General features: G+C 38.4%; 1 protein-coding gene across 3 annotated transcripts in view; it reads left to right on the top strand.

Moving 5' to 3' along the window:
* The window catches only part of LOC126203622 (cell division control protein 45 homolog), a 150758-nt gene extending 129097 nt beyond the window's left edge, over nt 1–21661 (top strand). For 2 of the 3 annotated variants that reach the window (XM_049937994.1, XM_049937993.1), the window contains 3 exons: nt 1712–1911; nt 9421–9497; nt 21023–21661. In XM_049937994.1, the coding sequence (XP_049793951.1) occupies nt 1712–1911; nt 9421–9497; nt 21023–21087 (342 nt within the window). In that variant the 3' untranslated portion in view covers nt 21088–21661. The remainder of the gene's footprint in view (nt 1–1711; nt 1912–9420; nt 9498–21022) is intronic. The other variant, XM_049937992.1, reaches the window with a different exon arrangement.
* The last annotated feature ends 5728 nt before the right edge of the window (nt 21662–27389 follow it).

Here is a 27389-nt window from a genome sequence, read left to right as displayed (position 1 = left end):
ACAATTTCCATTGTGTAGTGCAAAATGTATACATGAGGTGAGGTGCAAACTGTATCGAGCCGGATTTGAACAAAAAAATCTTTAAAATGTGCTGTCGCAAAACCCTTGTTCTATTTCCGTGTGACACCTCTGTCTAAGTATATCAGTTGCACGAAAAGTTTATTTTCAGCCCTTCACAAAATGCATTCACCCCTACCAGCACTCCTGTCACTGAAGGGCCACTCACTCTTTCCACACATCCAGTAGGTGAGCTCATTTTACATGTGTAAGTGTGGAGTGGTTGCTGGTCTGGCTATTGGGTGACTTAACAAGATGCCAGCCAATAAAAGTTCACTTGCTAGAAATGGGCGACATATCCTCGATTATGACAGAGCATATTCTTTGAGTCTCAGTATTTGAACGTAAAAAGTTGACGATTGATATTGTTGCTGAATACAGTACATCGGAAATACATAAAAAAGATGAGACAGAGTTATAAGTGGCACAAGGAAAGGTTGTGGCTGGTCCCCTTCATCACATATCAGCCTGGTCCAGAACATTTCGCTTTCACTGTCTTTTTTGTTCCATTAACGCTGCAACCTAGCAGTAGTTGTATCATAATTGCACCGTGAAACTAAATTTTGCAAGTTGTGTTGGCAACACTGAACATCGATTATGTCAGCGTTTCCTCTCTCATATCTGTCCTCTGCAGAACGATCTAAAATATTTCCATAACTCTGCCATCATCCATGGTGTGAATAATCTGTCTGTTGTGCAACTTATAACTCGATCAGTCACATCAAATGTCAATAGGAAGAAATGGGATGAAGTCAAGCAAGACGTCAAGTAAAAACTTAGACTCAAGGTAAACCCTGCTAGGAAGAAATGTAAAATCAGGGAATGTTTAACATTGATCTTATGGGTTTTTCACAGGGGCAACGAATTGATGGTGTAGAATTTTGAAAAACATAAAATTGGAGACTGTGAAATCAAAGTTCCACCTTATTTAACTTCAGACTGTTGTGGTCACATAATCAATGCTTTCGTGATAGCAGCATATTGTTTGGTTCCCAGAGGCGTAAGATATTCTGTTATCGCAGCTAACGTTTAACTGTATTTCGTTTTATCTATCTGTGCTAAGATGAATTGGCACTCTAATTACATGAACCGGGAAGGGTTTATGCTGCCAGAAAGGGGGTGATTTGATTGTAATCCTGCTGATAACTCCATTACTTGAGGCTGGCTTGGTAGGCATTGGTGAGGAATTCATCTTTGTGCTGAACAAAAAAATCAATGCAGCTTATGTATAAGTAACAGTCTTAGTTTTGATGTGGCATGGAATGTTGAAGCCGGTGCAGAAGGACTGTTATGCATGATCACATCATGAAAAGATTTATTTCCCCGTGTAAAATAATTACACAGAAGTATGAAATTTGCATTATGTTCAGTGTCAATGAGACAAAACAAGGAGTAACTACATAATCAAAAACAATGAACAAACACAATGCAGCATGGAACCATAGACTTCTCGTACAGTCTACATCACTGTACCGTGGAGTGCATATAGTGGGAGTCACTGCATAGGTATGCCTGTCAGTGCTGACATGAATTTTTACTTTTTGAAATGTATTTTTGCTGGTTTATTTATTTTCTGTGTCTTGTGTTTATTTGATTTGTCTTCAGTGTCAGTGTGTTATATGTTTTGCAAGTAATGTTTCATGTGTTACCACAGGGCTCTATAGATGTGAAGATGTTTTCTCGTCCTCACAGTCTTGCATTGCTAGCACAGTTTGCACTGCAGGCTTATGTAGCTGTTTCCCGCAACAAGAAAGCTCATGGCCTACCCATGGTTGCCTCAGCCCCTCTTGATCCGTCAGAAGGGACATGTCTTGTTGTTGGTATTCCTCCAGTTTCAGAGGATTCACCTAAGAAGTAAGTATAAAATTTAAATATTTCAGTTATGGATGTTTTCCTGAATAAACTTGTGTGAAATGACAATGCACACAAAGTTTAAGCATTCACATTATTAAGAAATGTCTTAGTTCAGACTTGGCAGACTTATTGAGAAAAGGACACTTTATTTACAGTACAAAAATTTCTGTGTTCCTCACATTTAGTCTGTAAGGATTACAGCTAGTGGAAACAAGTGATTCTCTTTCATATGTTCTAGTAAGTTTGAAATAAAAACTTTCAAATGTAGTGTCTGATAACTGCTTTTGTATATTTATTGAATTAATCATGAAAATGTGACATGTTTCTTATGTGAGAATATTGTTTTTACTTTTGTTGGGCGAGCTTCTTGTTAGTGCTTTGTTTTGGCCTGCTGTGAACCACGCTATTTCTGCTCTGTCTTTGCTTGAGCTTTAAAGCACATCCATTGGTTTATTATCATCATTATTATTATTATTATTATTTTACAGAGAATGTACGTAATACATTATTAAACTTCATTCTCTATTACTTGCAGAGAATTGCACTTATTATAAACAATTACATTTTTTGTCTTTGTGTTTCCGATTTAAGCACTGAGCTGCTTGTTCTTCAGCATTTATAGTGTGACTAGTAATAGATGTGTTTCCGGTTATCCAACCATATTAATGATTCCATTCATTTGCACAATATTGGATACATCGATTAATTGCCTCACATGTGGCTAAAATGTGATTAAGAAAAACATTGATGGCTGTTAATACATTTAGAATATCTTAAAGTTTCATTTAACATAACTTAGTAATAGTATATCTAATACGTAAGTAGGACCTACTCCTACGTTTGAATAAAAAGAAAATTGCATCGATATATAATAATAAACCACTTTTGCTGTACAACTATTTGTTTGTATAATTATTGAATCACGCTCATATTTGCATTACAATTCAGAAGTTATTCAGTTTACAAAGGCTGATGAAATGAGACTTTGTCTCTAGTATTTATTTAATGCTAGCCTTTTTAAATATGTTAATATTTTGTGATCTCCGAGACATTTGAATCTTCAGTTGTTGAAGTGTACATTGTGGCACAGACAAATGTACCAGGGTCATAGAAAGCATTTTTATCGTGGTTTAGATGTAACATTGAGATCGCGTTTGTGTATGAATCGACAGCCTTGATGTATTTTATGAAAGAAACAGTGTCATTTTTGGGCTGTAAATTTGCTTTTATTTGTTGTACTATTGGCCAATTTATACTAACTGCTGAATAGTGAAATGCTTAACTTGTATGACATTTTGAATCATTAAAACCTCATAAATGAAAAGTTACAAATTTGACATAAGGTACCTGCAGGCAGTAATGCACCATGTTGCACGAAGTTGATGTGCAGATCAATTTCAGTCCACATGTAGAGCCACACATCTGTGTTACTGTGCTTTGTATCAAACAGGATTGAATAATTTATGAATGTAAATAACTGAATCAACATTTATGTTATTACCTTATGGCTCTATGTTGTTCACCACCGATGAAGATGTGCAGCCCCATACAACCAATCAGGATGATGCCTCTCCATACCATGAGGCATCACCACCCAACCGGTCGCTTTCCGTGATGTTCCTGTGGTTGTATAGGCTACCAGGTTCTCTGCAGTGTAATGTGGAGTGAGAATCATTTTACAAACTGAAGCGGGTTTCATCTGTGAAGAGCATATTCCTTCGTTCATCCATGATCCGATTTTGATCTTGCCGACTCCTCAATACATGGGCCTGTTCCTGTGCTGGAGTGATCAGTATGCATACAGCAGGATGTTTATCAAACAGCTCTGCTGTTCTGAGTCTCCGTTACACAGTTTGTCAGAAAAACACCAACTGCTGAGGCAGCTGCAAGCTCTGCAGCCAATTGTTTTGCAGGTGTACTGCAATTTCATTAGGCCGTTATGGCCAGATATTGGTCCTGTTGTGCTGTGATTAGTGTTGACTTTTTATTGGCCTATGAACATCTCCTGAATCCCAAAACAGTGACACTTCGTAGTGCATCCAAGGGTACCAAGGTAATGGTCTGTGTCTGCCCTACTTCCTGGTGACAGAGTGTATTCTCCCCTGCTAAACAGGGTCCAAATACATTTTTTGTGGCATTACACTGTCAGATTCACCAACTCTGCTCACTATGAACAGACAAACAAGACTGAGACATTAAGTTGTCTCATGCACTGTTTGTGTTAACTCTCTGTTATAAAAGTATTCATACCACAGAGTTCTTCTTTCCTACACTGAGTTAACAAATAGGGTTAGTAGGTAAGCATGTGCAGTATGTTGGGTGATTCCTCACGTTTCCTCTTTTCATTTTCATGCTTTCGCGATTATGCTTAACTTTTCGATACTAGTGTATTAACTTTGAGTATTTGTTTGACACAAGTGAAGACAGCTAATTATGGCTTCAGTCTGTTGATCCTCATTGCCAACAAACACTGTCTGCCTGTGTCCATTCATGCGAATGGACAGTTTGTTGCTGGTCATTCCCACATAGAAAGCTTCACAGTGTAGGCAGGTCAGTTGGTAAATCACGTGGGTGCTTTCACACGTGGCTCTGCCTTTGATCGTGTACACCTTCTGGGTTACAGGACTGGAGTAGGTGGTGGTGGGAGGGTGCATGGGACAGGTTTTACACCGGGGGCAGCTACAAGGGTAGGAGCCAGAGGGTAGGGAAGGTGGCTTGGGGATTTCATAGGGGTGAACCAAGAGGTTACAAAGGTTAGGTGGACGGCGGAAAGACACTCTTGGTGGAGTGGGGAGGATTTCATGAAGGATGGATCTCATTTCAGGGCAGGATTTGAGGAAGTCGTATCCCTGCTGGAGAGCCACATTCAGAGTCTGATCCAGTCCCGGAAAGTATCCTGCCACAAGTGGGGCACTTTTGGGTTTCTTCTGTGGGAGGTTCTGGGTTTGAGGGGATGAGGAAGTGGCTCTGGTAATTTGCTTCTGTACCAGGTCGGGAGGGTAGTTACGGGATGCGAAAGCTGTTTTCAGGTTGTTGGTGTAATAGTTCAGGGATTCCGGACTGAAAGATTCGTTTGCCACGAAGACCTGGGCTGTAGGGAAGGGACCGTTTGATGTGGAATGGGTGGCAGCTGTCATAATGGAGGTACTGTTGCTTGTTGGTGGGTTTGATGTGGACGGACGTGTGAAGCTGGCCATTGGACAGATGGAGGTCAACGTCAAGGAAAGTGGCATGGGATTTGGAGTAGGACCAGGTTATCTGGATACTTCCCACTAACACCAACCTGTCAGAACTCCGGAGATGGGAACTTGCCCTTCAGTATATCCTCTCTTCTCGTTACCCACCAGGCCTCAACCTCCGCTAATTTCAAGTTGCCGCCGCTCGTACCTCACCTGTCATTCAACAACATCTTTGCCTCTGTACTTCCGCCTCGACTGACATCTCTGCCCAAACTCTTTGCCTTTACAAATGTCTGCTTGTGTCTGTGTATGTGCGGATGAATATGTGTTTGTAGCGAGTGTATACCTGTCCTTTTTTCCCCCTAAGGGAAGTCTTTCCGCTCCCGGGATTGGACTGACTCCTTACCCTCTCCCTTAAAACCCACATCCTTTCGTCTTTCCCTCTCCTGCCCTCTTTCCTGATGAAGCAACCGTTGGTTGCGAAAGCTTGAATTTTGTGTGTATGTTTGTGTTTGTTTGTGTGTCTTTCGACATGCCGGCGCTTTCGTTTGGTAGGTCACATCATCTTTATTTTTGGATATATTTTTCCCACGTGGAATGTTTCCCTCTGTTATATACAGAACATACCCACATTGATATGTGGCTCCAAATGTGGACTGACAAGATTTGCATATTACTTCTCATGCAACATTGGTGCCTAATATTACTGCATATTTAAATAGTGGTTATCATGGACTAGGTGTAGCTTCTTTGACTAGCAATAAAATCATCTTGGGTCCTGTGTAAATTATGAATACAGATCATCACCAATGGTGGCCAAAGACTTTTAATATAAGAAGTCACCGCATTCCACCAATGATCTTGTCAAAGAGCAAAGAGGGCAAGTGAGCAGACAGAAGTTCAGGCCACTCTCTTGCCCTTGGGGTGGAAAAGTGCCCCGAAAAGGCATAAGAATCAGCTATGATCAACAGCATGAGGATGCATATGGCAATGGAAACTACTGCATTTAAGACACATAATGTGTTTCCAGAAGACATGTGGCCTAAAATTAAAAAAGTATCATGATGATTTTGCCATTGGCAAAAGATTCTGAATTAGCCCCTGTTCAGATCTCCAGGAGATGGCTGTCAAGGGGGCGGTGACCACGCGAAAAAGATGGAATAATGAAAAATGGAATAACATTTTATGAGTCGAACTTAGTAGGAAAGGTAGAAAATATGAAAAGGAAAATGCAAAGGCTCAGTCTAGATGTAGTAGTGGTCAGTGAAATGAAATGAAAAGATGATGTTGATTTCTGGCCAGAAAAAAGTAAGGAATATCAACAGTAGCAGAAAATAGTATAATGGGAGTAGAATTCATTATGAGTAGGAAACTAGGATAGATAGTAAGCTGTTGTGAACAGTTCAGTGATAAGGTTGTTCTCATCAGATTCGACATAAAAACATCAACAGCGATAGACCAGGTATATATGCCACCATCACAAACAGAAGTTGGAGAGATAAAGAATATTAAACTCATAATTCAGTATGTGAAAGGAGATGAAAACCTAATAATCATGGGAGATGGAACACAGTTGTAAGGGAGGAATAAAACAGAGGGCTATGAGGGGATATGATCTTGGCAGAAGGAATGAAAAAGGAGTATTGCAGTAAATTACCGATGGTAATAGCAAATCCTCTGTTCAAGTATGACAAGAAGAGGTATACTAGGAAAAGACCCGGAGGTGTGGGAAGATTCCAGCTGGACTATATCATGGTCAGACAGAGATTTGAAAATCAGGTATTGGATTGTAAGGCATACCTAGGTCTAGATCTACACTCAGATCACAGTTTAGTAATGTTGAAGAGGAGACTGAAGTTCAAGATTATTGTCCAGAAGAATCAATGTGGAAGGAAGCGGGATACTGAGTTACTGATGAATGATGAGATACAATTAAAGTTCGTTACGGTTGTGGATGCCACGGTAAGGAACACGAGAGTAGGCAGTTCAGTTGAAGAGGAATGGACATCTCTAAAAAGAACAATCATGGACATTCAACAGTCAGTTATAAGGAAAGTAACTATGAAGAAACATTGGATAACAGAAGAAATATTTAAACTGATTTAGGAAAGAAGGAAGAACAAAAATTTTCTGGGGAAGACAGGAATACTGCAGTATAAATCCCTAAGGAAAGACATTTAAAAAAATGAAATGGTTGTAAGAAAGATGTGAAGAAATCGAAAAATAAATGATCGTCTGGACAACTGACTCAGCATATAGAAAAATCAAAGCAACGGTTGATGAAATTAAAAGCAAGGGCGCTAACATTAAGATAACACTCTGTCGGAATTTCTAAAATCATTGGGGGACAGTAATACTCAAACGACTGTTTTATTTTGTGTGTAGAATATATGAGACTGTTGGTGTATCATCGGACTTCCAGAAAAAAATCTTTCACACAGATCTGAAGGTAGCAAGGGCATATAAGCATGAGATCTCTCACACAATCAGTTTGACAGCTTATGCGTCCAAGGTGCTGACGAGAATCATATGCAGCAGAATTGAAAAGAAAATTGAAGAAGCATCATTAAATTCTTCATTTGTGTGGATATATTGTCCGTAGTTGCTTTACAATTCTTGAGGGTATTTTCAAGTGGAAATCACCGTAAGTAGAAATCAGCCTATTGTTAACGAACTGTTTTTCGATCTTAAAGCAAATCAAAATGTACATAATTTAATTGCAGACCACTGATAGTGCCTTACCTCTATAAAGTGAAATGTGGCTAGTGAAAAAGATGTGCATTTTTTCTAGTTGCAATGATAGAACAAAAATACCATCAAGAAAATTGAGAAGCTGTTAGATGATGATCAGTTTCATTTTAGGAAAGATAAAGACACCAGAGAGGCAGTTCAACATTGCTGTTGATAGTGGAAACAAGACTGAAGAAAATTCAAAATATCTTCATAGGATATGTTGACCTAGAAAAAGCATTCAACAGTGTAAAATTGTGCAAGATGTTTAAAGTTCTGAGAAAGATAAGACAGTAATATACAATATGTGCAAGAACCAAGAGGGAACAATAAGAGTGGTAGACCTAGAACAAAGTGCTCAGATTAAAGAGGTTGTAAGACAGGGTTGCAGTCTTTTGACCTTATTGTTCAGTCTATACTTCAAAGAAGCAATGACCAAAATGAAAGGCAAGTTTCAGAGGGGATAAAAATTCAAGGTGAAAGAATATCAGTTGTAAAATCATTGATGACATTGCTATCCTCTGTGAAACTGAAGAATTACAGGACTTGTTGAAAGAAATGAACACTCTAATAAGTACAGAATGTGGATTGGGAGTAAACTGGAAAAAGACAAAAGTAATGTGAAACATCAGAAATGAGGTTAATGAGAATCTTACGATCAAAATGTGTGACCATGAAATAGACAAAATTAAGGAATCGTGCTACCTTCTAATCAAAATAACCCATGATGGACAGAACAAGGAGGACATAAAAAGCAGAGTACCACAGGCCAAGAGAATTCTATTGGTATCAAATATTGCCCTTAATTTGAGGAAGTAATTTCTGAGAATTTACATTTGGAGCACAGCACTGTATGGTAGTGGACCATAGACAGTGGGAAAGCCAGAACAGAAGATAATTGAAGCATTTGAGACGTTGTGCTACAAAAGAATGTTGACAATTAAGTTGACTGTTAAGATAGGGAGTAAGAATGTTCTCTGCAGAATCGGTGGGGAAAGGAGCATATGGAAAACACTAACAAGAAGAAGGGACAGGGTGATAGAATGTGTTAAGCTATCAGGGAATAACCTCCTTAGTACTAGAGGGAGCTGTAGAGGGTAAAAACTAAAGGGGAAGACACAGATTGAAATACTTCCAACAATTAATTGAGGACTTAGGGTGCAACTCTGATATGATGAGATTAGCACTTGAGGGGAACTCGTGGCTGGGTGCATCAGACCAGTCGAGAGATTGGTAACTCAAAGAAAAAGAAAACGAAATGTAAATAATAGATGGTATTACATGCCTAATTTCATCATCATTTATTATGTTGTTAAAATATTTGAACTGTTATACAAGTTAATATGTTTTTCTAGGTGCTTGATAATGAAGTTGGTCAGTAGCACCATAGATAAAAATTAAATTTATAGCCTAAAATGTTATTGTCTGATATTTGGTGTCACTTGTAATAAACATTAAATATAATGCATCATTTAAAAAAATAATAAATGACAACTCTTGATTATTAGTCATAAATTTGATTTGTGGTTTCAGAATCAGTTAACTAACATTTTAATGATTTCCACAGTTCTCTTATGCAGCCTGTTTTTATTTTTTGTAGCTTCTTTGGGAAGGCATTTGAACAAGCTGCAATCAAAATACGGGCTCGAATGACTATGGATTGCTTTGACACCTCAAGTGAGTAAAAAGGCTTATGTATAACTAACACATTTCACATGTTTATAGCAACTGTCTCTATACTATAAATAGCAGCTAAACAGAACTCTGATGTAATTATTCAAGCATTTTCAGTGGTGTGGTAATGTAGAATGTGATGTGTCTGTTTCTTATATTTTAAGTGGTTGAATCATATATAATGATGCCCGCCCGTGCATTAGCACCCCAGTTCTTGGATTCGGGCAGATACTTAAGTAGCAGATTGAATCTGTCTGGCAGATAAATGATGAGTGCTGGTGTGCCAGGCAGCTTGGATGTGGTTTTTAGGCTCAAATCCAACAAGGGAATACATGATTCACAAACATTTCAACAAACGTATTCACACTTCCTCATGGGACACCACTAGACACATGCAGGTGTGAACTCAAATGAACCCCTGGACGAAAGACAAAATTTCTTTTCATGAAATGCCACTAAGAAAATTTAGAGAACCAGCATTTGTGCCTGATTGCAAAACAGTTCTACTGCTGCCAATGTATATTTAGCGTGTGGACCATAAAGATGAGAAATTTGGACTCATAAGGAGGAAAACAGACAATTGTTTTTTTGGCTCCATTTGTGAGTGGAACAGGAAATGGAGTGACCTACAATGGTACAAGATACCCTTCACCCCATGCGGTTTTAGGCGCTGCAGTCTGGAACTGCAGGGCCGCTACAGTCGCAGGTTCGAATCCTGCCTTGGGCATGGATGTGTGTGGTGTCCATAGGTTAGTTAGGTTTAAGTAGTTCTAAGTTCTTGGGGACTGATGACCTCAGAAGTGCTCAGAGCCATTTGAACCATACCCTTCACCACCCACCATTGCTAGATATATACTGGCACATGAATGGCACTTTCTAATAGGAATGGCTGATGACACATGGTATCACAAGGGTGTATCATAAATTTGATGTGCAAAACACAGAATGGCAGTAAAATTTGTATTTCCATTTAGGGCAGATTGTACTACAAAAGGAGGGTGTGGAAATTGTGGAACATTCCCCCCTCCCGCCCATTTCTAGTAATTTTAGAATCTCCACAGTGGTTCATCATTGTACATTACTTCAGTATTTTTCTTACTTTGTTTAGTCATTGCAACAGATTATCCATTGCCATTATCGCTTTTGCTCCTCTGTGGGTTCCCCCCACCCCCGTCACTCCAGCTTGCTGCTCTCTATTCTCACCATCTCTTGCAATAATTCTGACCAGCAGCATTGAACAGAATGAAAATGGTGATGTAGCAAACATGACATTGAAATAACAAAACTTTGCCTCAATTCTTGAAGAAGGACCCTTAGTTTCAGAAATTGTTATTAGGTACTGACCTTGTAGTCAAATTAAATCAAGCGATGTTGAGAGAATTTGTTAGGAAATGAGATGCTAAAAATAACAGATGAGTTTTGCTATTTCGGCAGCAAAATAACTGAGGAAGGCTGAAGTAGAGAGGATAGAAAACGTGGACTGGCTCTAGCAATGAAAAAATTTCTTAAAAAGAGGAATTCATTAACATAGAAATAAATTTAAGTGGTCGGAAGATTGTTATGAAGGTGAAATATGGACACTAACCAGTTCTGGCAAGAAGAGAATAGAAGCTCTTGAAATGAGGTGCTACAGAAGGACAATGGATATTAGATGTGTAGATCACGTAACTAATGAGGAGATACCAAAGCAAACTGAGTAGATAAAAATTTATGGCGTAACTTCGTGAAAAATGGGGTTGGTTGATAGGATACATTCTGAGGCATCATGGAATTGTCAACTTGATATTAGAGGGAAATGTGGGGGAGAGAAATTGTAAAGAGTGTCAAAGAGGGGTGAGTACAGTAAGCAGGTTCAAAGCGATGTAGGTTGTAGTAGGTTTGCGGAGATGAAGAGGCTTGTGTGGGATAAAGCAACTTGGAGACCTGCCTCAAATCTGTCTTTGGACAGAAGATGGTGATAACAACAACAACTACTACTACTACTACTAGCACCTCCACCACTGAACACATTCCCTTTCTTTTTCCCTTCCTTAGACAATTTTTTTGTTTTCAAAAGGTACCTCCAATGACTTGAAAATTTATATTTAATGGTAAATAGTCTCTGTCATTTCATCGATCTTTTAATATTTATGTCTGGGAACTTTCAAAGAAAAATTGTATGATAAACCAGAAAACATGAATATTCTCCTAGAGTAACATTAATTTACCCATGTGAGACACACTACCTTGGGGAACACAGTTTTCATCATGTAAATGATTTTGTTTTTAATTTTACATTTCAGCCGGGAGTCACATAAATGTAAGTAATGATTGGAGATCTGTCTCAGTGTGAAAGCCAGTAAAAATTTAAGTAACTACTGGTGTACACAGTGGGGGATACAGAAAATCCTCAAGGAGGGGGCGCTGGAAACATCTTGAGCTACCTTTACTTTTACTGTAATAAAAAATAATCAAGTCACATGCAAAGTTTAAGAAAGTTTTATTTAAACTGATTCTACACATCTACAAGACAATGCCCTGATTATATAAAAAAGTTACAATTGTGGTTCTCCTCCTTAAATGATGAATTGTATGCACCTGTTCTTCCTGGCAAATTGGTTAATTATATCGTCAATAGGACAATCAATGTCAGGGAGAATGCTCAGCGGAGCTAAGCCATTAAGTCGATCCTCCTCCATTGTCGACCTCAGCCATGTTTTTGTACACTGCAGTGTTGAAAGACTAGAAGAAGGGATCGGTTGGTAGGACATGTTTTGAGGCATCAAGGGATCACAAATTTAGCATTGGAGGGCAGCGTGGAGGGTAAAAATCGTAGAGGGAGACCAAGAGATGAATACACTAAGCAGATTCAGAAGGATGTAGGTTGCAGTAGGTACTGGGAGATGAAGAAGCTTGCACAGGATAGAGTAGCATGGAGAGCTGCATCAAACCAGTCTCAGGACTGAAGACCACAACAACAACAACAGTGTTGAAAAACTTCTTTCTACAATAGCAGTAGAAGCAGGTAGACAAGAAAATATTTTGTACAGCATGTGCAAAGTAGGATAGTCAGATCTAGGACAGACAGACAACTCTTTCATAACATAATCACGATCATTAAGGGTGTTTATGCTTGCTTCCTTATATTGAAGAATCTCTCCCATTAGTCTCTTTTTAACCAAACGAGTGATTGTTCTTCAAAGAACAGCAGTTCAGTTAAGCACTGATTCAATTTATGTGCCAGATCATTACCATCATGTTTCAGTAGTTGTGAGGGCAAAAGTATGTTGAATTTTAAATGATAAATATTTTCTTCAGCAAAACTTTCTCTCATGTCAGTCGTAACGTGGTCCAGTGTTGGAATAAAAACAGTTCTTTTCTAATATGTCGTAGCATCATCATTATGATCGCAGTTTTCCCCCTGTCTTTGTCCACCTGTAAGACGAGGAACTCTCATCTCCACACCTAACTCTTCCATAACTGCCCTTGCCTCTTCAACAATATGAGCAAATTACAAGAAAACAGTAGAATATTCATGACTTTTCTTGAACAAATGCCAGACAGAGTAACGTATCGAGATCACTAGAATGGCCGCGACTTTTCTCGTTGGTGTGTGTCAGCTATCTACATGCCAGATAGAAACATAAAATACGATGACGCGGATGCGCATGCTACATAGGAAAGTACATCTACTCGATAAGTTAATTCACTCGAGTTGAGTGACGAAAGAAATGAACGAATAGTGTGCGGGCTGACTGGCGGGGGTGGTTCGGGTGGCTATGTAAGGGGGGGGGGAGGGTGCACACAACCCCCCCCCCTCCCAAATATGTATCTGCCACTGGGTGTAGGTAAGTTACACATACACCTGTCAAATCATTTCTTCAGGCAGGCATAGTTTAACGTGCTGGTGGTATACAACTAATTTTTACTAGTTTTTCCTTTGAGAAGGATCATCTGATAACAGCATACTAGCGGGTTGAAATCAATAATGATACATTTTGTGTGACTGGTGGCTAAAATATGCAAGGAAAAAACATTAGTAACATTAATGTTCACGAGTGTATCAAGCATGTACCCTTTAGTTTTCAACCATAGAAAAGATGAAAAACATTATGAAATCATTTATGAAGTAGAAGCTGCTAGTCAGTGCTAACTGTTAAACTTCTGAGGAGCTGTACACTCGGTGCTGCAATAGTGTGGATATTTTCATAAGTTAAGTCTAGTTTGCAGGTTTTGAATGTATATTCGAGGAAGCTTGTGCCTCATTATACATCTATCCTTGGTTTCCGGTAAGATCATGTGTAAGATTAGCTGAAATCAATAATGGTGTTCCACTCTTTGTGCATTGGTATAGTAAGCACACATATGTGACTTGTATTAAGTGACTATTCAGAACTACTTATGCTAATAATTAACATCTCAAGTCTAAAAAACTCAAAATCCATGTAGGCAGTACCCTCAACATGTACAGAAGTAGGTTTCAATGCTTAATAGAAAAACATACATTTTTTACTACTAAAAACTTCATGTAAACATAAACATATAGCATAGCATCACATAAAAAATGTTCAGAAAGTGAGGGATCTGATTCTGCAAGATCATATGCAAGCCGTCAAAGACCTCTGCAACACTTTGAAAATAAGTTATAAGCCATGTGAACATGCTCTGTCAAAAGATTGAACATCAGAAAGACTGCAGTGAAGTTTGCGCTACAACTACTTCAAGGCAATCAGAGGTAACGTGGTATGGAAACTTGCAGGGAACTGAAACAACTGGTTGAAAATGATCCAATCTTTCTTTCAAAGACTGTCACTGGTGATGAAAGTTAGATTTCCGACTGTGACCCCAAAACTAAACAACAGTTGTGACAATGGATGAGTCATCCTTCACTTTGGCCAAAAAGAGCTCGACAAATCACAAGTAACATTAGGCCCTTGTTAATATATGATTGATCCACTATGACATGACACTGCATAGTCGCATATAGCCTACATTATTCATGAATTTTTGACTAAAAACGAGACTGCATTTATCTCCCACCCATCATGTTCACTATAGGACTTATTTGAGAGTGACATTTACCTCTTCTCCAAAATGAGGTCTCTAGTTGAAGGAGCAAACACTTGAATTGTGGAGGAGATTCAGTTTGAAACACAAAGATAGTAAACACTCAAACAAGGATAGACTTCCAGGGTGTGTTTGAAAGGTGATGGCAGAAGTATTGGAACTGTTGTTGTCACTCCCAAGAAGATTGTGTTGCAGGTGATGGTGTAGTATAAGATCAAGTTAAGACATAATAATTTTAATTAATATATTTTTGAGAACTTTTGGATACCATTTCATATTCAGTAGAGGGGTCTCAACATTTGGTATTATTCATATTTATTCTGACGGAGAGTGATTGTGCCCAGGAAAATGCACAGCCAGGCGGGCAAACATGATAGTGTTCAACTATGGTAGATTGTGGATCAGTATTTTTTCTCGAGGTGACCCTATATTTTCTTTGAGTCTCAATACGATTTCTACTTTCATGCTATTGTCAAAAAGAAAAATCACTCCTCAATTAGGTACAAAGCAGTAATTGTGAGTACAATGATTTTAAGTTATAAAACTTATTTTCTCTCTCCCCCGTTTCTACTCAGCAGTAGGCAATGCACAATCAAGGGATGTAATTTGCTGAACAAAACCCCTGCGTGAGTGGACATATGTGTGTTATTAAACATTGTTGTGGAGCTGCAAATATAATTGGGATGTCAGAACCACATTTTTATGAATTGCTCTCACATTTCACAGGCAGTAAAAAATCAAACTATTATTTCTACTGTGCCATGAAGTAGAGTGCCCAGATATTGGCAGACAATATTAGAGGCACAGGTAAAAACAGATTATTGTGCACATGCAGCAAGAGCTGCCTATTGGAAGACTTGATAGAATTGTAATCTTAAACAGAATGGTTTCACTTGTGGGTTATTGGTACAGTGTTGGAAGCATAGTCGATGGGGTGTAGCATGAGCTGTAGCAACAGCAGGTACAATAACCGTGGTCTTGTTTTGTGTGGTAGGGGAAGGAGCTGGTGACTGCTCCTGTGTCCACATTGCTTGTCTGACTCCATTCAGAAACCATTGAATTGTATATGCATGTTCCTGAAGTATGAGGCTAATGTATCAGGTGGTGTTGATGTTATGACTACACATCTGTATATATCAAGCAAAATGTGTGGATGGTGAAAGGAAGATATTCACAAAGATTACCTGCAATATTTTGGAGCTGACAAGAAAGCTGAATCATTTACAAATATGGAGCATTCAAAGATGATTCCAGTAGATGTGTCTTTCATTGGACAGTATATCAGTCCACAATACAATTATTCACCCAGTGTTCAGATTGCTGTGTCCGGTTTTGAAGGGAAAAAAGTAAAAAGAACATCTTTAGTAGGCAGGACTTACATGAGTGATTAGCAGTGATTAAGAATTAGACAGAGAAAAATGCCAAAGAAGTGGAAATTATTAATGAGAAAAGTAGACGTTCAAGAAGGTGGTTGCAATATTTCCGAACCATTGAAAAAATCAGTAATAGTGAGAGGTCTTTATATAATTGTAGTCACAGCCTGAAGGCTGGCCAGATTGCGAATTGGCTGGCCATTTCGCACTTTGGCCGAGAGGATTGGCCAAAGTCCAATTACTGGAAAGAATTGATATCTGGCTTCGGCCAGCCTTTTCATGAATTGGCTGGAGATTCCTGGCCAAAACATGGTGTGATTGCACATACATTGGGAAATCCATGGCTAAACCACACTGCATACTGTGAAGAGGCAGCAGTGTGAGCCTCCTGTATGGTAGGCAGCACTTCTGTCACTTTCAGTGTTAACTGTGCTGTGCACATGGTATGTGCTGCTTTTTGGAGAAGGTCCTGTCTCTGTGCGTTGTTTTTCTTTGTGACAAACTGGATTAATTGTGACTACTGTTGCGTTTTCTGGTATTTTTGTTTGTGGTATTAGCGCATTTCAGATGTGCTTAGGGTATGTCGGTTAAGTATGTGAGCTGCTCTCTCTCCATTTCCCTCTCCATCTCCCTCCCTCCCTTTTTTCCCCCATCCATTTGTGATGTTTTGTGAAATGTAATGTACTGCCCCCCTCACGTGAGGTCTTCTCTGGCCATTTGAAATAGGAAATATATTTACTAAACATACTTGTCTTTCATGTATTACATTTTTTCTGTGAAAGTGGCTGAGAAAATAACTGCATTATCTTAAGGGAAATTATAGTGATACACTGATTGCTGACAAATGGCTCTCTACGATCGCAGTTTTTTGAGGGGGGAAAAAATTCTTCAAATAACTAAATACAAGTTAGGTGGCGATACCATCTTCCCTAATTCCTCGCTCGTTCTGTCAGTGCTTCCTCTACTGTAATCTATATGAAACGCTCTACTAACAAACATTATTTCTTTTAAACCTTTATTAAAAACACTTTAAGAAAACATGTTTTATAGAGAAATTTTGTCAAACATTTTTAATGCATGAAAACACCTTGCTTTAAACACACCAACCCTGTAGGCCCTAGTATTTATGTTTATAACCACCAGACAGACAGACAAAAAGGTTCCTGAAAATAGTAGGTCTAACTGTATAACACATCCCTAAAAACTGACTGTTTATTGATATAGACTAAAGCCTTTGAACTTTACTATTCATGTGAAAGACAATGTTGGTTGTAGCATCTTCCGAGCCTTATTGTTATGTACCTTCTCAATTTCTAAATTTATATGACCTCTAAGAGAATTCTTGTCAGTGAACTTGAGATTAACTTCCTTTCACAGAAGATTAACCTTTCTCAGGAACATTTGTTTCGACTTATCAACAGGCCATTTAAGACCCGCATTATAAAAGTTAAGGTACAAATTAATTGTAAACACAACAACATACATTTGAGAGTTGCTGATTATCATGACTCTTTCTCAGCTGACATGTGAATTTGGCCGCTCCAGGAGAGAACTTCCCAAATTAAATATGGCATTTTTGCAGCATGCCTTTCAGATATGGTCTATGCTATGTATTAATTTTATAAAACAAAATGTTAACTTTTGAAATAATGGGGGTTTTCTGAATTAAAATTTTAACGTGAGGATCATTGACCTCCCCCTTGAAATGAGAATTGGTGAGGTTTTGCCAGACTAATTTCCTCCATTTTGAGCTCATTTAATTAATGGATGTGCCCTAAATCAGTAATCAAACATACCGCTACTAATTATTCAGTAGTGGGACCTAGGTTGATCACATGTAATGTCATTCGATTTCAATTGTTCATATCATTCTTCTGTAAATGACCCGTGGCTACTTCACACGGATACGATATTCACGATGGAGGTGGGATACATGCAAATGCGGAAATGACATTTGATGTGGAAAGCAGGTTTCTGGAACACTTTGAATACGCTGCCACAAGAAAAAGTAAATAACAGTGGAATAATCACAAGCAGTAGATACTGTTTTTTATAGAGGACATTTAACAAGCCAAAGCAAAGAAGAGAAAAGAGAGTGTTGCCTATCATTTACTAAGAGAATATAACATTGCTGAAGCTGATGGAAAAGAAATACTTTTGCACCAGTAACAGGAGAGAACAGCACTGTTTTCAACTATGTTCATACAGAAAAACTGTTCGAAATAATGCATGATACTCACTTGAAAATAGGACATGGAGGTCACACACAATGGAAAAGGAATTGCAAGGAAGGTTTAGTTTCCACACCTCTAATTTTTAAATAATTTAATTCAGAATGCCAGGTAGATCTGATAGACATACAAAATAGCCTTGACTTGGAGTACAAGTTGTACTCAGTTACCAAGGTGACGTAACCAAGTTTATATTATTGCAACCCCCGAAAAGCCAAAGAGCAGAAGAAGTTACTTATTATTTTCTTGACATCTTTCCCATGATAGGTGCTACAGATGTGTAGCAGTCCGATTTTCTTAGAGAGTTTTCGAATCAAGTTACGAGCTAAATAACATGTGGCCTGAACTGAAATTGGTACATGGAAAACCCAGACATAGCCAAAGCCAAAGTTCCATCGAACGAGCCAACCAGGATATACAGAATATCATTATGACATCGATGCAGGCAAATAACTTAGCACATTGGGCTGAGGGTCTTTGATTCATCCAATCATGAAAAACTGTTTTTTTCATCATGGAATTCAGCAGTTGCCATACAAGGCAATGTTTGGCTGTGAAGCAAAAGTGGGGGTCAAGACCAAGTACCAGACAATAACAAGGTGATTTGGTTTATGAAGAAGAGTGAAGTGCAGCTCGTTGTTGTATATCCTTGGCAAAGATGTACATGCAATTTGTGGAAGAAGAAATGAAGCAAAGGAGGGATATGGAGGGAAAATTATTTGTGAATTATGTTATAATAAACAAGAAATTGGGAAGAAGAGGGCAGGAGTTTATGACAGTTTGCAAGCGCAAGGTGAAAGAGATTTAAAAATTCAGATGCAAAATTCCCACCTACAAAAGCTGGAGACAATGTTCACATCTTTATACCAGATGTTGACAGAGGTTGTGGAGATCCCAGCGTTCTTGCAGTTGTCATGAATTTCGAGGGCACTTTTTACGAGCTGGGAACAGAACATGGTGTTCTCAAGCAACTACATTCCAGAAATGAGTTCTCTCTTCTGCATGAGAAACTGCTCATACTGGAATCCGTGGCCAAAGAAGAAATATCATTACTAACCATATCGTCTTTACAGTCATTGACCAGTAGCCAAGGATACAATCGATGCAATTGCTCTACTAAATGTGCAATAAATCGCTGCAAATGCAGAAATAAGATAGTTTGTGTAATTCCAAAGTCATAAAAGCTTAACTTGTTGTAATAAGCGAATAGTGGTTGTATTAAAAAAGATTTAAAAGCAAATAGATTGTAAAAAGTTTATATTCTTTATAAGTGAGATTGATAAAATAGATAGATTGCATACATCTTGAAATTATACATATTTGTCCACTCGTTTTTACCTTCTGATTCTGTCTACCGCAGTTCGCAAACTGAGCAGCCAGATTCCAAACTTGGAGAAAAGCTTGGACATTGGCCAGTCAGTTTACAGTCATTTCCTGACTTATACAGTTTGAAACTGTTCAATCAAATCTGCTTTGCTTCTTTCTTCGAAGTTTGGCTGATCAGTCCCAGCCACTTCGTGAACTGGCTGGCCAAAACCCGAAATCAGGAAAAGATCAGACATTGGCTGTCCAATTTAAAGTGACATTGGCGATTTCGCAACTTCTTGGCGAGCCGGTTTCCGCTTTGGCCGATTTTGGACTTTGGTCATGACATATACGTTAATGAATATGCACTTCTAACACACTGCTCCTCATTTTTGGAATGGTAATAAGAACAAAGACTCTCTGCACTGGTTTCTGGGGAGACTATATATATAAGTGGGAATGTTGGTGATGAAAATGGATTTGTGCCAAGTGTGTTAAATATTTAAGCCTGGGATGAAATAGTGAGATTATAGTTATCATTAAGTTAAAGTTAACATCACCTGCCTTTTGTCTTCAGAATGTTGGAATAATTGAATGGTTTTCATAAAAACTTACTTAGTTTCATGTAGGTACATGAGGAGCAGAACTGTGCCCTCTCATTAAATCACCAAGGAAAGAGTCAAAGTATTTAAAACTGATGCTAGCCTCACCGTGTGTGAGCAGCCCCCCCCCCTCCCCGCTTTTTTAAATATTACCTCATTACATAAAATTTGTATAAATGCAAGTGATCTAATTTGTGCTGCAGTGAAACAGTATTAAGAAATTTAGACTGTTGCATTTGCTTAAATAGTTCACTTGAAGTGTAAAGGAACAGTTTGGTGGTATGAAATTAAGCAGACCTCTCAGTACAGTCACGATCATAAATTCGAAGGTGAATAATTGTTGACAGTATGACAGAACAATTCTTTGTCAGTGTAGAGGCCAGCTGCTTTATTGGTAGTGAGAGTAAAATGTAAGCAGCAATAACATTCATATGACATTGACAATTGCTATCAACAGCAGCATCACTTCCATGAGTAGCCTTAGTCTCGTGTTACAGGTGTGTGCCGTTTGACGCTCTTATATTTTTATGGTGGGTAGCGGAGGTACATAGCCTCCCTCTCACTCGCGGTCCCCCTCCCACGACTGCTTTCTTCCTCTTATGCACCACTTACAGCTCTCTGTACGGCTCACTGACTGTGAGATAGGGGCATTTTGGGGAGTATCAAAAAGTGAAAGACAAAAAGTTAGGTGTATGAAAATGTAACGAGTTGCTTGAGACATAATGAGTTCCTGAAACTTTAAAGGAAATAAGTAGTTCAGTGACAATAGTTCAGGGCTGGGCTTGTGTGTCAAACTCTAGAATAAACAAAAGGTTTGGTCAAAAACAGTTAAAACAAAATGTGAACTGCCTACTGTTACATTATAAGTTTAGTAAAAAGTAACTAGCCTGTAGTAAAGAATTATATTTTATAGCCCCACTCTGTTTTGTGATTCACATACTAATTAATCATGGACATTTATTTCTTTTCAGTTGTTCAGTTGAAGACAGATGACCGAGCAAAGTTCTTCGATGCACTGACTACTCTTCTTAGCTGACTCTTCATGTATCTCTGTTTTACTCTTTACACAACAGACAATTGCAGTGCCTTGTCTGAAGGAGTCTTTCACATGTTAGTACCTCTACACAAGTGCTAGCACAGTTGGCAAAAATGACAAAAAATCTCTTCATACTCCGTCACATGTTCTTTCAAAAACAAGCTTTAAATATCAATTATACTATAATGAATAGTGCCTTTTAAGGTATATGTGAATGAATGGTTTAACAGTTAATATTGTGTGTGTGTGTGTGTGTGTGTGTGTGTGTGTGTGTGTGTGTCTGTGTGTGTGTGATTTGGAGTGTACAATAAGATTTACAACTTCCTGTGTATTTAATGCTTAGCTGTTATGGGATCTTGGTAGTGACATTACCTGATAGTAAAATTATTTTATGAGCAGTCAATTCTTGTATGTGATATTGACATTTTGTATAAATTTTCATATACTTCTCATGTTTTACAAAAAATAGACAATGAAATATATTATGAACAGAGGAGTCATAAATTGACTGAAGTGTTTTAACACAATTGTCACGTAGGTGTAAAGAGTCAAAAAATATTTGAAATGTTCAATGAAATGTATTCATATACAATATTTTAACAAGAAAAATTATATTTTGTGCGAAATTAAAAATGTTGTACTGATATTTTAACCATTTGTTCCATCCTTTTGAATGAAACTCTGCCAGTTATTGCTACGGACACGTTTTTACGTTTTTGTGTGGACCGTCCATGACACATATGAAGTATCTTTCCTAATGGTTATTCTGCTTTGTACTTTGTGAATTGAAAGTATCAGACTGCATATACAAAGGGTCAGGGTTTGATTATTGCCCTGTCCTAAGATTTTTTCCAGTCTCTTAACATGCCTTTTCCATGACACAATGTTTTCCTAATGTTACAACAAGTTGTGCATAGAATCCAAGACAAACTATTGCCTTTCCTGTATACAGCTGCCAAACTGGTTCTTGACTGAGAGGGGGGACCATGCATAGGAGAGCACTATAGTATTTAAGTCAACCTTCATTTTGATTATTACATTACTTGAATGGTGCGAGGAAATTTGTTACTGTAGACTGGTGCTGGCTACAGACTTCTATGTGTGGGAGGCTGTGGTATAGATTCTTCAATACTGTGGGGCATGCAGAGTCAAGAATGGGCACTGAAAGATGAATATTCATTATTACTTGATGCCTTCCACACAGTACTTCAACAGTAGTGACACAGGTGCCGGTCATGGCTAGGGGAAGGGGCAGATGTGTTGTCACTAGTGGTATGCTTGGTGTCATGAGGCCAAGTTAGGCAGTGGTAGAATACTGGTGGGATGTGTGTGGGTCCCATGTCAAACCTAGGACCCTCAGAGACTGGTTTGAGTGTTAGCCAATGGCACCTCCTGAAGCTTGGAACTATCAGGGCTTGCTGACAGTTAGTCATACATTTGACCAATGACTGATGCGGAGACTGTGGCAATAGACTGCATGACACCGAAGGAATCATACTAGTAGTGGAACTTGGGAGGATTTATACTCTCTCTCTGACTGTGTAGAAGCCACATTGTGCTACACCATCATGCAACACATTCAACCAATGACAGCAGAATTCCAAATTGTAGGGTGCTGTGGTAGCACTATTACAGTGACCAATTGTAGAATCATATTATTGGCTGGCACATGTATCACTTGGCATATTGTCAAGGCCTGCCTGAAGCTTGGTCCACAATGCATCACGTGTCCACCAAATAAAAGCAAAATCTTTGGTACTCGTTAACTTACAGCATGATATGAAAGCTGAGCCGGACCTTATCATCAACAACAGCTGTTTATCATTTGCTGCTTTATATTGGCCTCATGCAGAATTCTCCATAGATTACAATCTACAGCTTACTGCATCATTTTTTTCTGCTTGTTTCGTTGATGTTAATCCATCTCCCATCATTGCTGCAGGGCCACCCACAGGCTTTCTGATTGTTCAATATTTTGGTCTTACAGTGATTAATCTTCAAGCGTACTGTCATACTTACCGTGTTCAGTTCTTCCACCCTCTGTTGAAGTTCTGGGTTTCATGCAAACAAAACAACACAAATTGAACATTTATTCCTTCTTCATCCCAGTTGAGTGATTTGAAGACCTCTTCCATGATTATAGAAAATAGTTTTGGTGAAAAAGTATTCTTTACTAACTCCTTTCTGAGCTTGGAAGTTTTCACTGTTTTGATTTAATCAAATGGGACCTCTAGCTTTATGTATATATATTTATTCAACAAACTGGTATGGAAAGTTCTGGCAAAATTTAAATAGTTTGGGGGTAAAAATAATAACTCACTAAATAATAGAGACATTGGGTTGTTGACAGGCATGCAAAACATAGAATCTATTTCTTGGTTTCCAAGTGCTGCCTGCTGTCTCTTCAGTCCAAGGATTTTTCCTGTTTCTGTGCACAGAATTGCTTGCCCTACAACTTCTAGTATTACTCCCAGAATGCACTCATTCTCACACTTTATTAGCCAAGTTAACTCCCTTAAGATGCATTACAGATATTATTAGAAAATTTTCATACATTCTTAATATGGTCTTTATATACAGGGTGTATATGACCCGGGACAACTGGAAGATCCGGGAAAAACTCGGGAAGTTTTCATCCGGGAGAAAACCGGGAAAAACTCGGGATTTTTTAGAATTCCGGGAATTCTTCATTGTTTCAGTTTTCAATTAAATTTTTGTAGCATTGACTGGTAAGAACCAATACTCTAATAAAGGATATTACTGTATCTCGCTACTTCAGCAATAAAACATGGAGGGGGGGACTAAGTTGCCAGGGAAATGTGCCATATACAGCAACGAAACAGTGCTCACACAAGCAATTGCCAACAAAGAAATGTGCCATATACAGCAACAAAACACAGTGCTCACACAAGCAATTGCCAACAAAGAAATGTGTCAACAGCTTTAGGAAGCCTATGTAATGCTTCATAACAGCAAATTGCCTCCGATGAGCGTGATGTCACAACTGCTTACAGAACATTCGTTTGAGCAGTTGTGAGCGAGCACATGCCCAGTTGAGTTGCGTATGAGTAGTACCTTCTGCTTCTGGCTACAGAAGTGTGACAGTTAACTGTATAAGCAATAGCAGCAAACAGCCGGATACTACCCAGAAAAATTTTACTGGGCCTCCTAAGCTGTCAGATTCACACATGCACAACAGGCCTGGATATAGGGGATGGGAGCAAACCGCGATATCTGTCCCGGTCGGCAATTTCTGGGGTGGGCAGCCGCTGACGTTCTGTTCCAGGAGTAGCACGGAAAATGCGTTGTACGAACACGTAATAACACGAACTGGAGAATAAACGTGGGATAACTAAAACGATGATTGTGGCAGGTTTGGTCAAGTAAACCGGAGAATAAGTTTTAACCCTGGCAGGAATAGTTACAGAATTAGTGATGACAAGATTGTTTGTTAGACTGAGGAAGGAGAAGAAACGGGTACATCACACAAATTATGGAAGAATATGACGATTCCAAATTTATATAAAAATTTTGTACTACTACTTTTCGATCTCATGCTTCAGAAGCTAGAGCGTATAAATGAAATGTGAAACTATTTCCTAACATGAAACTTTTTGCTTGTAGTAGGTGTAATAGGCATGTGATATTGGTACTTCGTGCTTATGTTCTGTTGTGTTATAAAAATGACCATTTGTGCCAAAACAGTGTCGTTTATTCGGTGTGTGTTACAATTCCTGCAATATTAGGCAGACCTGTTATCTAGCAGACAGTGACAAAACACACATAATCAGATCGAGAAAGCACCCTTGTCTTGGGTAATATTAGTATTAATACGTTTTTCAGTATTAGTCAATGACATTTGGTATTTTCATGTAGCAAAACGTTTGACGAACTTTGATGAGCTAATAGATTCTTGCCCAAAAGGAAAGCACACCATGTAAAGCTGTACTAAGGTTAGTGAGAAGATCAATGCAAGGACTTAAGGATTGAAGAAATGTGTACTGTCTTGCTTGTCTATTGGTTTTATGTATCCTATATTTAATTTTATGTCACACAAAACCATTACAAAATGTTACATGGTTGAGTTCCACAGAATGAAATACAGTGACATGCGATAGAAGAATGCTGTGTGAAGAGGCGTGGCACTACACTTTGGCACATTTAAGACCAAATAATATATATTACATTTCCTCAAACACATATGTTTTATGTACCAGCTCTTCAGAAAGATGTGCACTGCAAAATGGACATATTTTTGAAAAGTCGATTTTTTTAATTTTTGGCATCCTACCTCAAACGCTCGAGGGAGGAGGGGCACCACTCTCTAGTATTTCCCCGGTTCGGAAATATCGTAGGCAGATCTACAGAGCAGTCTCAAGTTGTAATAGGGAGGTGGGTAGTCTCATGTGACCCGTGGTTACGTTTAGTGATTTTGCTGTTTCCTTTTCATTTATTGCTCTCACGTCAAATGAAAACAAAATGGATTTTTGTGATCAAGAGCTATCAAGTGAATTAAAATACATTCACATAATTACAGAAGGCTAAAATATGTTATTAGTTTCATATTTTATTTTATTTCCCCTTTCTAACAGTCAAGCATTATCGCATTGCAGAACAATGAACTTATTTTTGTCGATTTGCTAAAGAAATTTGGCTTTCATTAATCTTTTTCGTTGAACCAGCCAATTTATTTGAAACGGAGTGTTTAATGCCACACTATTGGCTAGTTTCAATTGTTCACTGCATTTCAGGTGCATGTTTTCATCTTATAGAATGTATGGCATTACGCCATAATAAAGAACCAAACATGAGATAATACAGTACTGGTACTCCAAGAAAACTTACGTCCGAATCTGGACATATGAATGTGCACTTTAAGCTGAATTATGCATTTTAGTACGGTTCATGAAATTACCGTGCTCTTGGAGTATCCTCTAATATCTTGTTTCTTTTGTGACATTATGTAAGACGCTTTTTATCTGGCACTTTCTGGCAACTGCTGAAACGAACCTATTTCTAACAGGTTGCGGTAAAATATTGCAAATGGTGGTTTGAAAAGCGTTACTTTCAAAGTAAATTTCCTTTTATGCAAGATGAACTATGTGCGAGAATGTACGATGAATTTCTTAACACGCAGAGCTTTTGACTCTCACTTAAAAATCAACTCTTTGAGTACGATGATTTAGAATAATTTCGAGCCCAGAAGACCTGACATTTATGTCGTTCTTAAAAATTTTACTTGCACATTTGTGTGATGTAGCTTAAAGTGTAACATGCGCAAAAAGGGGCAACACTATATGTGAAAGCTTTTCTTTTCTTGTAGCAGCATTACGTATATTAATTTAAACCATTAACTTTTCCTATTTGTGTGTTTGCGTTGCTTAACAGTGATGTTGCTATTGGCAAGGAACATAAAACTCTGGGCTGACTGCATCACATGTCCTATGTTCTGAATATCCGCTGTCGTCGGCTGGCGAGATCACGTGACATGAGCTATGACAGGCTTACAGAAGCGCATCATAATCATGATTTCAATGATGTTTAAAGCTTTCCCGGCATACTGATTGTTCCATAAATGGAACAGTGGTTTCAATGTTTTAGCAAGTAACATGCGATGTTTGGTGGAATTCGAATTTATCCTTTCATAATAAGAAAATATGCAGTGTACATGTTGCTACATGTCAGACATCTTCCCAAAACTGCATGTCAGACATCTTCCCAAAACGTGTTTTTTCCCTGAGTTTCGTTTTCTAAAGTGCCGGGAAATTCTACGCTTGTGTATAAAACCATAACCATTCAAAAGACTGATAAGTTTTACAGTTCCGAGGAAAAGTATACTCTCACTTAACATGGAAAAACCGTATTTTCACTCGGGAGGAAGTGCACCTTTAACAGGGAAAAATCCGGGAATTTTTTTTTCCTCGTCCTCGTATACACCCTGTATATAGCTTCAAATGTCAGTGTAAGATTTCATATTGTCACTCTTTGTTGTATATTGCACAGTGCAAATTCCAGAGATTCTCATCGCGCTCTTGTAATATTCTAAAGTGAAACCGGTCCCTACAATCTACTGAATGCAACTCATGGCTGTCCTGAAAAACTTAATTCTAGTCCACAGTTCCTGCTGTAGAACTGATTTGATGTTCTGTTTTTCCATCCTCTTCAGCTAGATAACATTATAAGCTTATTGAGTGTGTTACTCAAACTATTTTCAGATCTCTTTTCATTTGACTAGTGACTTATAGTAATTGAAGAAAGGATCACAGAGGGATGCTCCTCTAGCATTTAGAACATGACTTGTA

This window comes from Schistocerca nitens, chromosome 9 (genome assembly GCF_023898315.1).
Source record: "Schistocerca nitens isolate TAMUIC-IGC-003100 chromosome 9, iqSchNite1.1, whole genome shotgun sequence".
In the NCBI taxonomy this organism is placed as follows: Eukaryota; Metazoa; Arthropoda; class Insecta; order Orthoptera; family Acrididae; genus Schistocerca; species Schistocerca nitens.
Note: the sequence above shows the minus strand (reverse complement) of the source record. Positions and strands in the feature narration are given on the sequence as shown.